The sequence below is a fragment of the Hemiscyllium ocellatum genome, chromosome 2, assembly GCF_020745735.1.
Source record: "Hemiscyllium ocellatum isolate sHemOce1 chromosome 2, sHemOce1.pat.X.cur, whole genome shotgun sequence".
NCBI lineage: Eukaryota > Metazoa > Chordata > Chondrichthyes > Orectolobiformes > Hemiscylliidae > Hemiscyllium > Hemiscyllium ocellatum.
Genome location: NC_083402.1, coordinates 8028406 through 8044551, shown reverse-complemented (window position 1 = coordinate 8044551; position 16146 = coordinate 8028406). Strand labels below are relative to the sequence as shown.

Below are 16146 nucleotides of genomic sequence, written 5' to 3'. Positions count from 1 at the left end.
TTCCTTGCCTCTCCAAATGCATATAAATCCCAAATTTCAGAATTATTTTCAACAACTTATCCACCACTGAAGTCAGACTCACAAGTCTGAAGTTCCCAGGCTTCTCCTGACATCCCTTCTTGAACATTAGTCACTCTCCATTCACTCAGCGTCTCACTCGTATTTATAGATGATACAAATGTTTCTGCAAGGTGCCCAGCGATTTCCTCTTAACCTGTGACAAAGTCCTGGGATTCATGAAATCAGGGCTCAGAGATTTATATTTTCAAAGACCTCCAGCCCTTCCTCTTCTGTAATGCAAACTGTTTTCAAAACATCAATATTTATTTCTCAGTGTTCTCTCGCTTCCACTTCTCTCTCCACAGTAAAAACTGACACAAAATATTCACTTAAGATCTCTCCTATCTCCTGAGGTCGAACACAAAGGCAATCTCTTTGCCCTGTACTCTGTCTCTTGTTGCTGTCTTGGTCTTAATGTATTTATAGAATCCCTTTGGATTATCCTTAACCTTACTTGTTGAGGCTATCTCATGTCCTTTCTTTGACTTCCTGATCGCCCTCGTATGAATGCCCCGACACTCATTATATGGTGCAAGAGATCCATTTGGATCCAGTTGTTTATATTTAGTGTATGATTCTCTCCTATCCCTGACTGGAACCTCAATCTCTTTGTTCACACATTGTTCCCGAAAGCAGTACAGTTGAAACCGCCCTTTGTGAACGGTCTTTTCTGTCTCAGAAGAGGTCGCAGTGATCCAAGAATCTGAATCCCTCTTCAGCCATTGATTTGTCTCCTTTATCCTTTTGTTCCCTCATCTGAGCTTGGCTTTGGGAGTAAACCAGAAATTACTGCTTTTGTGGGTCTGTTTTTTAATCTTCGACCTAACCTTTGATATTACTTTGTGAAGCCTGAATCCTTTCCCTAACAATGTCATTCCCATCAATGTGTACAAAAACATCTGGGTTCTCATTATTCCCTTTAACAGTATGCTTCAAACATTTTGCAATGTCCGTAATCCTAGCACCAAGAAAACAGTATTATATCCTAGATCCATGCTCACTGCTGCAGAACCTCCTGTCTGTGCCCTTGACAGGAGAATCATGTAAAACAATTATTCTTTTAAATTTTGTCAAACCCCTTTGAACATAAGGTTCATTTTTAGCGCCCAAGATCTGACTGTCCCTTCTAATTTCCTCTGAGAGATTATCCTTTCAACAGTACGAGAGATTTCTGAACTACCTTCTTACCTTTCCTGACAGTCATCCATCTATCTGACTGATCCTGCTGTGTTATCACCTCTCGAAATCTACTGGCCATCTAACTCTGCGTCTCTTGTATGTCCGCAATGTCATTAAGTCAACAAAGAAGCAACTTACACTGACATTTTAACTCTAAAATAAACCACATTTCTTTATCCAAAGAGCTAATATTAAGCACAAGTGTTCAGCAGACAGCTATCAATGTTCTGATTAAAAATAAAATCCCGCTCCAGAGCCAACCACGCGTTAATCTGTCCAAGAGCTCTGTGAACACAACTTGGTTTGAAACAAAACTTCCCTCAGCAATTATTATTTTCCATCAGCAAAACTTCCCACAGCCCACATGTGGGCCTATCCAAAAAGTCCATTGATAGGATTCTGTTTGATAAAAAAAATTGTGCCTGTCCATTTTGGGAATTTCTTTTGTGTTTTTGAATATAAAATAACTAAAAGTGAATCAAACAAAAAGCTTTTCTGACTGAAATGTAATAAATGTAAGAAAGCTGGAAGTAAATTTGAAAATAAATCTGAATCTCAGGAGCAGCTGCAAGACCCACACTCCTCTCAGTCCACTGTTTTTGATCATTTTATTTCTGAAGAAGTGTCACTGGACCCAAAACATTAACTCTACTTTCTCTCCACAGATGTCACCATACCTGCTGAGTTTTTCCCACAATTTCTGTTTTTGTCTCTGCCATCCTTACTTGGTCAGGTCTCTCCAGGACAGGGGTGGACAGTACATCAGGATTGAAGAAGGGTGTTCACTGTGTCAGGTCAGTGGAAGCAAGTGTGGGTCCTGGAGGTTGGGCCAGGGGCTGTGTGAGGAACAGCAGTAGGTCCCATGATTTCTGTCCCTAGCCCCATCTACACGTGAATGCTAACCCACTGTATTATATTTGCCGGCTGGGTAAGGAATCATCTATGATGCTGGGGACATCTTCTGAGTCAAGGTGGTGTGAATGCCACAGCCCTATTATTTGCACTGATGAGCAGGGCTCCCCCTCATTGAGGATGGGGATATTTGTGGAGACTCATATTCCTATTAGTTGCTTAATTGTCCTCACCCATTCATAACTGCATGTGACAGGTCTGCTGAGCTTATATCTGATGCACTGACAGTGGAATCACTTCCCCCAGAGCATCAATTGTGGTTTATGCTGTTTGACACAGAAGTAGTTTTATAGCTGACATCTCATTTTCAGGTTTGCTGGTGATGTTCCTGGCATCACCTCCTGCATTGTTCATTGAACCGGAATTGATGTCCTGACTTGATGTTAATGGCTTAGTGGGGGAGAATTACATGCCATGAGCTTACAGATTGTGTTACAGCTCACTTCTGCTGTACTGATGGTCCACAGTGTCTCAGGGATCCCAGTCTTGACTTGCTCGATCTGTTCAAAGACTGTCCCATTTAACTCAGGCCTAGTGCCATACATGATGGGGATGTACCTCAATGTGAAGATGGGACTTTGTCTCCACGGGACTGTGTGATAGTTACTCCTCCCAATCCTATAATAGGCAGATAGACGGCTGAGGACAAGGTCAAGCTTTTCTCTCTTGTTGGTTCCCTCACCACCCGCCACAGACCCAGTCCAAGAGCTATGTCATTTCAGATTCCACCAGCTCAGGCAGTAGTAAAGCTGCTGAGTCTGTCTTGGTGTTGGACAGTGACGTCTCCCACCCAGAGTACATTCTGTGCCAGTCTTGACCTCAGTGCTTCCTCCAAGTGGTGATAAACATGATCAGAAGCCTGGGAGTGGGGGGATTGTGACAGTGTGTAGTCATCCAGAGATTCCCTTGCTCATGTTTGACCTGATGCCATCGGACCTCATGATAATGTTTCGAGATCAGAAAGTTCTGCTTAGCAACTGCTGTCTGATTGGTTGAACTGCAGCTGTTACAAAGCTATACGTTCCTGGAGTGTCTGAAAGCTTAAAGTAACTAGAGCCTACAGAGAGAAAGCAGCCAGCTCTGCCTCTCCCTCATCACTGCAGAGAAAAGCAGAGAAAATACAAGTTATCTGGAAAGAAAGAAGTCACATGTGAAAAGTTCTAAGTTCACCTGAATGGCCGTTGAATTTGAAGCATAACTATCACTGTCCAGAACACAGCATCTCATTCCTGCTAAAAAAACACAAGGACTGTGAGAGAGAATGATCGTTCCATCTTTTTTTTAAGATTACTTAAAAAAAAGTAATCTTTTAAGAATCCGCAGGGTGGAAACAGGCCCTTTGGCCCAACAAGTCCACACCGACCCGCCAACCCCTACATTTACCGCTTACCAAACACTACGGACAATTTAGCATGGCCAATTCACCTGACCTGCACATCTTTGGACTGTAGGAGGAAACCGGAGCAAACCCACGCAGACACGGGGAGAATGTGCAAACTCCACACAGTCAGTCGTCTGAGGTGGGAATTGAACCTGGGTCTCTGACGCTGTGAGGCAGCAGTGCTAACCACTGTGCCACCATGCCACCCACAAAAAGTCATGTAGTCAGGACTTTTATTTTCAGAGTTTTGTTTACCCTGTTACCCTGTCTACATTCTTTTGTCACTCATGGTAGAAATATAAATCATCTATCTTTTCTCTGTCTTTATTTTGTGTGTGTGTGTGTGTGTGTGTGTGTCTGTGGCTTTGAAGGGATGCTGTTTAGGAGCATTAATTAGGTATCAATTTCTTTCACTGCTCTTATTACTGGAATTAATAATTAATGGAATTATTTAACTGTTACTGAAGAATCCTGGTGTGGCTCACGTCTGTCCTGAGTAACAGTCTGTCAGGCACTTTGGGTGTAAGGGTGATCCTATTGGGATTCTTGTACATTTGTGTAGCTGCTGACAATGTGTAGAGCAGTAGGACATGTTCAGACATAACATGACTCATTGGGTTTCATGAAGGAGTGTGATTAGATTAGATTACTTACAGTGTGGAAACAGGCCCTTCAGCCCAACAAGTCCACACCGACCCGCCGAAGCGCAACCCACCCATACCCCTACATTTACCCCTTACCTAACACTACGGGCAATTTAGCATGGCCAATTCACCTGACCCGCACATCTTTGGACTGTTGGAGGAAACCGGAGCACCCGGAGGAAACCCACGCAGACACAGGGAGAACGTGCAAACTCCACACAGTCAGTCGCCTGAGTCGGGAACTGAACCCGGGTCTCAGGCGCTGTGAGGCAACAGTGCTAACCACTGTGCCACCATGCCGCCCAAGTGATGAAGATGATTGATGAATGGAGAGTGGTGGACATGGCCTAACTGGACTTCAGCAAGGTATTTGACAAGGTTCTGCATGATAGACTGGTTAACAAGGTTAGATCACATGGAATACAGGAGGAACTAGCCATTTAGATACATAACTGGCTTGAAGATGTGTGGTGCAGAGTGTGGTGGTGCAGGATTGCGTTTTAAACTGGAGGCCTGTACCCAGCGGTGTGCTGCAAGGATCAGTGCTGGATCCACTGCTTCTTGTCATTTATATAAATGGCTCGGATATGAAAATCAGAGAAATGGTCAGTAAGTTTCCAGATGACACCAAAATTGGAGGTGCAGTGAACAGCAAAGAAGGTTATCACAGAGGACAACGGGACTTTGATCAGATGGGCCAATGGGCTGAGGAGTGGCAGATGGAGTTTAACTTAGATAAATTTGAGGTGTTGCATTTTGGTAAGGCAAATCAGGGCAGGACTTATACACTTCCTGGTAAGGTACTGGGGAGTGTTACCAAACAAAGAGACCTTGATGTGCAGGTTCATTGTTCTTTGAAAGTGGAGTCAAAGGGTAGACTGGTTAATGAAGGAAGCATTTGGTAAACTCACCTTTATTGATCAATGCAGGAATTAGGAGATCTTATCATGGCTGTACAGGATGCTGGTTGGACCACTTTTGGAATACTGCATTCATTTCTGGCCTCCCTGCTGTACGAAAGATGCTGAGAAACTCAAAAGGATTCAGAAAAGATTGGGGAGAATGATACCAGGGCTGGAGTGCTTGAGTTGTGGACAAAGCTGAATAAGCTGGGGCAAGATTCCCTGGAGTGTTGGTGGCTGAAGGGTGACCTTATAGATATTTATAAAATCATGGATTCAGACATGATAAATAGTCAAGGTCTTTTCTCCAGGGTACGGGCGTCCAAAACTAGAGGGCACAGGTTTAAGGTGGGAGGGGCAAGATTTAAAAGGGACCGAAGGGACACCATTTTCATGCAGAGTGTGGTGTCTGAACATCAGTGAACCAGATGGATTTTTTCCAACAATTGATCATGGTTTCATGGTTCCCATTAGACTGGTGTTTAATTCCTGATGTAATAACTGAATTGAATTTCCAGCAGCTGCCATGGTGGGAACTGAAACTCTGTCCCCAGTGTATTGGATTGCTCATGAATTTACATTACTATTTGTTCACTACCTCTCATTATAGCTGTGAAACCTGTTCTCACTAAATAACACACTCAGAATAGAGTCTCCAAGTTTCAGATCCACACACTGATATCTGTCCCAGTGCTGTGTTCATATCCTCTCTCTCCCAGTCTTTCCCCTCACAGCGGTTTCTGCTAAGGTTTAGAACATAGAACATAGAACATTACAGCACAGTACAGGTCCTTCAGCCCTCGATATTGCACCGACCAGTCATGCCAATCTGAAGCCCATCTAACCTACACTATTCCATGTACCTCCATAGGTTTGTCCAATGATGACTTAAATGCACTTAAAGTTGGTGAATCTACAACAGTTGCCGGCAAAGCATTCCATACCCTTACTACTCTCTGAGTAAAGAAACTACCTCTGACATCTGTCCTATATCTATCACACCTCAATTTAAAGCTATGCCCCCTCGTGCTCGCCATCACCATACTTGGAAAAAGGCTCTCCCTGTCCACCCTATCTAACCCTCTGATTATCTTTTTTTTCTCTATTAAGTCACCTCTCAACCTTCTTCTCTCCAACGAAAACAGCCTCAAGTCCCTCAGCCTTTCCTCGTAAGACCTCCCCTCCATACCAGACAACATCCTAGTAAATCTCCTCTGCACCCTTTCCAAAGCTTCCACATCCTTCTTATAATGTAGTGACCAGAATTGTACACAATACCCCAAGTGCGGCTGCACCAGAGTTTTGTACAGCTGTAGCATAACCTCATAGTTCCGGAACTCGATCCCTCTATTCATAAAAGCTAAAACTGTATGCCTTCTTAACAACCCTGTCAACTTGGGTGGCAACTTTCAAGGATCTGTGTACATGGACACCAACACCTCACTGCTCATCTGCACTGCCAAGAATCTTACCATTAGCCCAGTACTTTGCATTCCGGTTACTCCGGCAAAGTGAATCACCTCACATCTGTCCGCATTAAATCCTATTTGCCACCTCTCAGCCCAGCTCTGCAGCTTATCTATGTCTTTCTGTAATCTACAACATCCTTCGTCACTATCCACAACTCCACCGACCTTAGTGTCATCTGTGAATTTACTAACCCACCCTTCTACGCCCTCATCCAGGTCATTTGTAAAAATGGCGAACAAGAATGGACCCAACACCGACTCTTGCGGTATATCAGTATTATCTGGACTCCAGGATGAACATTTCCCATCAACCACCACCCTCTATCTTCTTTCAGCAAGCCCATTACTGATCCAAACAGCTTTATCTCCCACAATCCCATTCCTCCGTATTTTGTACAATAGCCTACTGTGGTGAATCTTATCGAATGCTTTGCTCAAATCCATATTCACCACATCAACCAGTTTACTCTCATCTACCTGTTTGGTCACCTTCTCAAAGAACTCAGTAAGGTTTGTGAGGCATGACCTACCCTTCACAAAACCATGCCGACGATCCCTAATCAAATTATTTTTTTCTAGATGATATTAATCCTACCTCTTATAATCTTTTTCAACACTTTACCAACAACTGAAGTCAGGCTCACTGGTCTATAATTACCAGGGTTGTCTCTACTTCCCTTCTTGAACAGAGGAACCATATTTGCTATCGTCCAGTCTTCTGGCACTATTCCTATAGACAATGACGATTTAAAGATCAATGTCAAAGGCTCGGCAATCTCCTCCTTGGCTTTCAAGAGGATCCTAGGATAAATCCCATCCGGCCTAGGATAAATTCCATCACACTCTACAGGGTTTCTAATACCTCTTCCTTGTGAACCTCAATCCCACCTAGTCTAGTAGCCTGTATCTCAGTATTCTCCTTGACAACATTGTCGTTTTCTAGAGTGAATACTGTTGAAAAATATTCATTTAGTGCTTCCCCTGTCTCCTCTGACTCTACACACAACTTCCCACTACTATCCTTGGTTGGCCCTTGATTGAGCAATGACAATAGCGGATGGAGTGAGGGCTGAGGAAGGAGGCTCTGCTGTCTTACCCTGCAGCTTCACCCACCCTGACACTCACCTCACACTCACCGGCTCCGTCTTATGGTACAAGGAGGAAACACGGGCTTTTATCTTTAACTGTACATATCCTGGTCCATACCATTCCCAGGGTGAGCTGTGTGAGAATGCGATACAGCTGGACAGTGGGAATTGATTCAAATTCGTGGGGAGACTCACCAACAAAGATGCCTCAGTAATGATGGGGGGACTGAGCCAGGAGGATGCTGGTCCCTATCAGTGTCATGTGGAGCTCAATATTGATAGTTTTCAAACACAGTCTCCAACAAAGCTGGAAGTTGAAGGTAAGGAACAATATTTGGATGGTGTCACTGCCCCGATAGCTCAATGGGAACAGGGTCCACCTGGACCGGGAGCTCTCGGGTTGGCTCTTGCTCTTGGGCTCTTTCAGTTGGTCTCAGGCAGGAGACAGTGAGAAGGAGAGAGAGAGAGAGAAGGCTGGGATTTATGGACCATTCCATCACTGTGTCTGAAACTTCCCACAGTCTCCCATCAACTCCCTAACTTGTTGTGTTCAAACTGGCTTCAGTATTCTGAGGTCGGGACCAGAGAAAACATCACAAAGGATGCAAGCTCCAAGATCCACCTGGTTCCATGTTCCCTCTGGGCAATATGGAGTCAATGACAGGGATCTCAAGGATGGATCTGGATAAAGGAAGTCGGGGGTCAGAGTGCATCGGTTTTTGAAGATGTCAGGACATGTTGAGAATGTGGTTGGAAAAGTAAGTGGGATTTACAGGTTTCAGAAATGGAAGTGTTGAGAACTGAGGCAGGTAGCCCATAAGACATAGGAACAGAGGAAGGCCATTCAGCCCATTGAGTCTGTTCCACATTAAATGAGATCATGACTGAGATGATAAACGTCAATTCCCCATCCTTGCTTTATCTTCACAATCCCTGATTCCGTGAATGATTAAAAATTTGTCTATCTTAGCCTTGGCTATACTTAATGACCCAACATTAACTGCTCTCTGTGGTAAAGTAGTCCAGAGATTCACTACCCTCTTAGAGAAAACATTCCTCTCATCTGAAATGTGTAACCCTTCATTCTGAGCTGATGCCCTCTGTTCCTGACAAGGGGGACAACCACGCTGCATCCACCTTATCAAGCACTTGAAGCATCTTTAATGTCTCAATCTGGTCACTTGTCATTCTTCTGTAATCCATCAAGCACAGGCTCAATCTTGTCAAACGCTGCCCATAAGACAGCCCCTCCCGACCTGGCATCAACTCATTGAATCTTCTCTGGACTGCCTCCAATGCCAGTTTCACTTTCCTTTGATAAGGGACCAAACCTATCCACAATATTCCAGCTGTGAGCTAACTAGTGTCTGGTAAAACCTCCCCACTTTAAAATTCTATTCCATTTGAAATAAAGGTCAGCATTCCATTGCCCTTCCCTACTCTCTGCTGAATGTTTTTGTGAAACTTCCATATTCTTCTGTTCTGGAACTTTCTGCAGGCTTTCTCTGTTTCACTAATATTCAGCCTCTCTATTCTTTCTGCCAAATGTATAACCTCACATTTTCCACATTATATTCCAACAGCCAAGTCTTTCCCACTATTTAACCTGTCAACATCTCTCTGCAGCTTCTGTATTTCATTCTCATCACTTGCCTTCTCACCTACATTTTTGTCATCAGCAAACTTGGCTACAGTGCATTCACTGACCTCATCCAAATCATTAATGTATATTATAATAAATGTGGCCCCATCTCAGATCCTGTGATACACCATTAATTACAGTTTGCAGGCTGGATATCACTTCCGCCTTATCCCAACACTCTGTTTTCTATCAGTTAGTCAATTCTCTATCCATATTTGTATACTACCACCAGCACCATAGAATCTAATCGTGTTAAGGAGCTTAATGTGTTGCACCTTCTGAAAGATCTTCCCAAATCATATGAAATATCCACCAATTCCCCTTTATCTATCAAACTTGTAACCATCTCAAAGAATTCAAGATAATTTCCTCTTTATGAAGTCATGTTTACTCTGCTTGATCATAGTATACATTTCTAAATGTCCTGCCAAGACATCTTAATTTTGATCTCACATTTTTCCAATAACAGACATGAACTAATTGGTCTACAGAGTCATAGAGATGTACAGCACGAAAACAGACCCTTCGGTCCAACTCATCCATGCTGACCAGATTTCCTAAATTAATCTCGTCCCTTTTGCCAGTGCTTGGGCCCTATCTCTCTAAACCCTTCCTGTTCATATACCTATCCAGATGCCTTTTAAATATTGTAATTGTACCTGACTCCACCACTTCCTCGGACATCTCATTCCATACATGCACCACCTTCAGCATGAAAAAGTTGTCCTTTAGGTCCCTTTTAAATGTTTCCCCTCTCACCCTAAACTTATGCCCTCTAGTTCTACACTTTCCCACACCAGGAAAAAGGCCTTGTCTATTTCCCCGATGAGATTGCCAGGACTATGCCATGGAAATACTTAATTTGCTTCAAACACAACACTTGGAGCAACATATCTGTGCTTTCCTCACTCATGGAAAGTTGTTAGCCTGAAATGTTAACTCTGTTTCTGACACCACACAGGATGCCAGACCTGCTGAGTTTCTCCAGCAGCTTCTTTTTATTTATAATTTTCTGCATCCCCATTTTTTCACTTTCATTTTTGCTGATGTCTTTATCTCAAATTACGCCCCCAATTCTCACTCTTCTCCCAATTTGCAGGGCATTCCATCATGTATTGTACTCAGCTATCCACACAGTGACCTTCAGAAATCTAACCAGACGCTTGTTACTGTAGTTGATGGAAACCTTGTAGCAATGTGCCAGTAAACTATATCCAGCCTGCTGCCTGATGCAGTCCCTTCTTTTTTCCTGCCATCTTGAAAGGAAACATCCGCCATCCCCAGTGTGACCACATTGCTTCAGAACTCCAAGTGATGGACACATTGGGTAACTTTTATTTTCTGTTTCCTTTCCATTGAAAACAAGAGTGTTACTTTGGGAGATTTCCAATTCTCTGGGAACTTTCCAAAGATTCTTGGAAAGTGAACACATGTGCTTTTATTGTCTCTTCAATAACTTCCTTTAATACCCTAGATGCATCTAGTCAGGTCCAGGGGACTAATTGGTCTTTAACTCCATCAGTTTCCTTTGCGGGTTTTCTCTCGTGATAGTTATTAGCCGTATAGATGTGTACAGCATGGAAACAGACCCTCCAGCACAACTCGTCCCCGGCAACCAGATATTCTAATTAATCCAGTCTCATTTGACAGCATTTGGCCCATTTCCTTCTAAACCTTCCTATTCATACAGGCATCACCCTCTTCATGTAAAAGGTCCCTTTTCAAATCTTTCCTCTCTCCCATTAAACCTATGCCTTCTAGTTTTGGATTCCCATACCCTGGGGAAAATGTCTTGACGAATCACCCTCTCCATGCTCCTTCTAAAAGCTCAGCCTTCAGCCTCTGATGCTCCAGGGAAAATAGCCCAAACCTATTCAGCTTCTCCTTATATTCAAACACTCCAACCCTGGCAACATCCTCCCATATATTTCCTGAACCCTTTCTAATATCACAAAACCTTTCCGACAGCAGGGAAACCAGAGGTGAATGCAATATTCCAAAAGTGGCCTTACCAGTGACCTGTTGAGTAACAACATTACCCCCCAAACTGTTATACTCAATGCACTGACCAAGAAAGGCAAGCGTACCAAGCACCCTCTTCAGTAACCTGTCTACCTGTGACTCTACTTTCAAAGAACAATGAATCTTCACTCCAAGACCTCTTTGTTCAGCAACACTCCCCAGGACCCAACCATTAAGTGTATAAGCCATACACTGATTTGTCCTACTAAAATGTAACATCTCACATTTATCTAAATTAAACTCCATCTGCCATTCCTCAGCCCATCATCTCATCTGATCAAAGTCCTGTGTACTCTGAGATAACCCTCTTCGCTGTTCACGACATCATCGATTTTGCTGTCATCTGCAAACTTACTAAACATAGCTCCTGAATTCAAATCTAAATTTGTTCCTCCAATGATTGAGTCTCCTACCACAAGCGCTTTTCTATTCTCCCCCTTCCCTTCTGAGCCACAGATCCAGGCTCAGTGCCAGAGACCTGGCCACTATGGCTTTCCCCTCGTAGGAATATTATGATGGTTCAACTGCTCATCCAGATACTTTTTAAATGTTGCCAGGTTTTCCGCCTCTATTACCCTCCCAAGGGAGAGCATTCCAAACTCCCATCACTGTTTCCGCAAAGCCCCTCTCCTCACACTCGCTTTCACATGACAATAATGCCCCATCATTCCTGACTTTTCAGTTCAGGGGCTGAACAACTGTGGACATTGTTAACTCTCCAACTATGCCCCAATGAGGGTATTGTGTCCAGATCTGTCACCACCCATTAAGAGGAATGTGAAAGTCCTTGACAGAGTGCAGAGTGACTCAAATTATTCCAGGGATGGGTTAGGGATGTTTCAGGGAGAGGATCGGAGACTGGTTTTCTTTATACGTTTTGAGAAGCAAGGGTCATTGTCCTTGGAGCTGAGGAGATTGAGGGGAGATTTGATTGAGACAGTGACAGGCGAAGAGAAAGTAAACAAGCATAAGGTCTATCTATTTTGGGACAAGGATGCAGGCCTCAGATTTCGGGGCAGAGGTCCAGAGAGAATGTGAGAGAGAAATGTTTACACAGTGAGTACTGATGACTGACAGTCACCAACATCAACGAAATGGCATGTGGAAACAGTCATTGATCTCAGAATTAAACCTGATAGGCCCTTGAAGGAAGTGAACTGGCAAAACTTGAGGGAATCGAACAGATGAGTGGATCTCACCTAGATTGTTCCATGTGGAGCTAATTAGGACCCAATGGGTAAAATGACCTCCTTCTTGTAGTCAATCCAATAATTGGCATTGACTGAGGACAAGATAGTGCAAGTATCTTCCAATCCCTCACTGAGTGAGCACATTGTGGAACTTCAGGTCTCATTGGCCAAGAATATGTGAAGACCTACCTCCCATTGGCTGAGAATGTCAGAGTGTTGTTACCTGCCCATCCTGATTGGTTCAGAGTCAGATGGGGGCTGCTCGTTGCTGAAAATTGAGAAGTGACTTTATTGAAACTTGCAAGATCCTGAGGGATCTTGAGGGAGTAGATGCTGAGAGGATGTGGGTGAATCTGAAACTAATTTCACATTAGGATGGAGATGGGGGGAGATTACCTCTTTCATGGGATTATTAATGTATAAAGGTGGTCCAGAGTGGGTCTAATTCCTAAACACAGCACCCCCGCACCCATCCCCTTCACAGAATGAAGGAGCACAGACTGAAGTATAAGGCTGTGGAATGAAAAACAAAAGGTTCTAGTGAAGTGGGAGGGATGTTGTGCCCAGAATGAATGAAGTCATGTGGGTTCAGTCCATTTCCTAATCTGTAACTATCCCACGAATGAGAAACTCAAAATGATGGGATGGAGCATAAGTGATTTTCAACATGGTGCGTCCTTCAGGAAACTATAATTGCCTGGCCCAGATCCATGAGAAATATGTGTGGGGTATTTAATTACTTATTTCATTGTGAAGTTGAAAGAAATGTAAAAAATTGAATCTGGAACTTCTGGGCACTGACCTCATCCATTCTGATGTTTGTCCTTTCCTCAGCTGCTCAGGGAAATGTCTCAGTGGTGACTGGGCCAGAGGGAGATTTAGTTACTTTACCCTGTATCTTCAGGAGCTGAGACTCCCACACCCTGACCACTGTTACCTGGATGGGGAAGGGGACCTACCAACACATTGTTACATTTACAGCCCAATCACAGGGAACTTGGACAACTGGACACGGTGGAAATCGGTACGAGCTCATCGGGAACCCAGAGGAGGGAAACGCCTCGACCAGGATAAACCAGCTGAGTGTGAGGGACAATCACACTTACCTGTGTCTGGTGGAATACAGGTCAGACCCTGATTCTCAGTATCTGATCCCGAAGGAAACCCGGCTACTGGTACATGTAAGAAATTATTCTGCAAAAAAGGCAACAACTGATGGTATTATTGCTGGACTATTAATCCAGAGACCCAGGTAATGTTCTGGGGACCAGGGTTCAAATCCCACCTTGGCAGATGGTACAATGTGAAATCAAATAAATTGTCAAAGTAAGAATCTAGCGATGGCTGTGTGACCACTGTTGATTGTTGTAAATCCCCATCTGGATCATTGATGTCCTTTAGGGAAGGAAACTGCCATTCTAACCTGGCCTGGCCTACATGTGACTCCATACACACAATAACGTGGCTGATTCTTAACTATGAGGCATGGGCAATAAAGGCTGACTGAGCCAGTCACACCCTCATAACTTAATGACCATGATCAAGGCTTTAGTCTGTGAAGGGTCGATAGTGTGGGTGGAACCGATTGTGTGAACATTTTACAATTTGATTTTCTAGTCAAAGGTCATTGAACTAAAATGTTAACCTGTTTCTCTCCACAGGTATTAGCTGGCCTGCTGACTATTTGATTTTTATTTCAAATTCCCAGCATCTGCAAGATTTTGCTTTTGTGTTTGAAATTTGATTTTTTTAAATGTTCAGTGTAATTTGATGAGCTAATTCTTTTAGGTTCATTCTGATGTCAGTAATGAAAGACATTGACACACTCAGAACATTCAGTTCAATCTCCAAATGCACCAAAGTTATACTGACACTGAGATCATCTCCTCGAGCAGGAAGGTGCAACAGCTTAATGTGTCCCTCTTGGTTACAATGAAAGTGTTCACATCTTCATCAGGAATACTTCCATCAATGTTAGTATGTTCCCCCAGTGTCCATCTGACTGTGTGAGGAAGCACAACAATGTGGAACCAATCCTCGTCCTGCATTCACACATGGGTTATAAAGAAAGGTGGCGCTTTTCTGCTACTGTAACTGGGTGACCAATCCAGACATCAGATCATAGGTTCAAATCCCACCACAGCACATCTCAGGCCTGGTAATGACATGAGCTGCTTTCACCTACTTCCTGGTCCCCATTATCACATTGTCTTTCTCCCTGGAGGGCCATTCAGTGTCCCTTTGTCTATGTGACTGTCTTTCTCACCTTCTGGGCTCAGTCACCACCCAGCCTCTCACTCATTTTCCCCACTCCCACCCCAGTCCCATAATCCCCTGTCAACAGTTTCCTTAGCAGCTGTCAGTTCTGATGAAGGATCACTGGACTCAAAGCTTTCATTCTGAGTTCTGTCCACAGATAGCTGCCAGACCTGCAGAGTTTCTCCAGCAATATTTGTTATTGATTCCTTCATGACAACATCTGGTGTGCCGGAATCCCGAGGACAGTCACTATTACCAATTCTTCTCTCCCTCAGTCCGGGGGGAGCTGGAGCTAAATCTGTCCTTCCCATTATCCAGCTGAGACCGGGCAAGTCAGCACCGGATCCAACAACTGCCCTGTGGAATGGTGTAAAATATCCATCTCACCTTCTGTTCTGTGTCACAGAATTAAGCAGCTGCCTCCTTCAAGAATTGTCCTGATCTGGAAAGCACTGCCTGACAGGGTGATGGAAACAGATTCAACAGGGGCATCTTTCAGAAACAAGGGATCAGTATTCGGAAAGGAGCAAGTTACAAGGTTATAGGGACGGACAGAGGGAGGGGGATGAACTGCTTTGTTCTGTCAAAGAATGCCCAATGTGTACATTTAATCTCACACTCTATCACCCTGCTACAGGTTTCACTGCAGCAACATTGAGATATTACTAACCAATGTTGTTCTTGCTGTTTTACAGTGAAGACTCAGCCTGCTCAGTATGTCTCAGTATATTCGCTGGTCATTCCACTGCTCATCCTCCTCCTCCTCCTCATCATCATTGTCATCATCTTCATCACCTTCAGGAAGAAAGGAGGTGGGTTCTGTAGAGAATGAGGTTAATAAAACAATATGGTTCTGTTTTTGAAACAGCAATAAACAATGGCCCTGGATTAATTTTCCCTCACTAACTCTCTCCTCTTCAGTACATTCTCTGAAAACGCTGGCTTTGTCTTTGGTGGGTGGTGGAGGGTGGGTGAAGATGGCCTGTTCAATAGCATCACCCACTGTCTGATGTCTGACTCATGGGTGATTGAAGATTGAGGCTGTTTCACAAGCAAGGCCATTCCAATCCATTCTATTAAACTCTGATGGATTAATCCCCATTCTTCTCCCCATTACTGCCAACTCTCAATGCACCAAAATGTCTTCTCATTCACTTCCACTTGACAGAATCCCAACAGACCAAATCTTTTCCATTCATTCCCACTCAGTACAGAATCTCGATAGAACATAAAGGAAGCTGCAATTTGAAACAATTCCTTTTTGTGTTTTTATTGTTCAAATTGATTTGCTGCAAAAAGACAACCTGGTGCCTCAGATAGTCTGAGTAACAGACATCTCGGGTTGGAATGGTCACATGGGCTCCTGTTCGGGCCTGTGCAGTGGGGGCAGTGCTCAGG

General features: G+C 43.8%; 1 protein-coding gene across 1 annotated transcript in view; it reads left to right on the top strand.

The window, feature by feature from the left end:
• The window catches only part of LOC132829852 (uncharacterized), a 105121-nt gene that overhangs the window by 75695 nt on the left and 13280 nt on the right, over positions 1–16146 (top strand). Inside the window, exon 8 of the mRNA XM_060847237.1 lies at positions 15444–15560. Within this exon, the coding sequence (XP_060703220.1) occupies positions 15444–15560 (117 nt within the window). The remainder of the gene's footprint in view (positions 1–15443; positions 15561–16146) is intronic.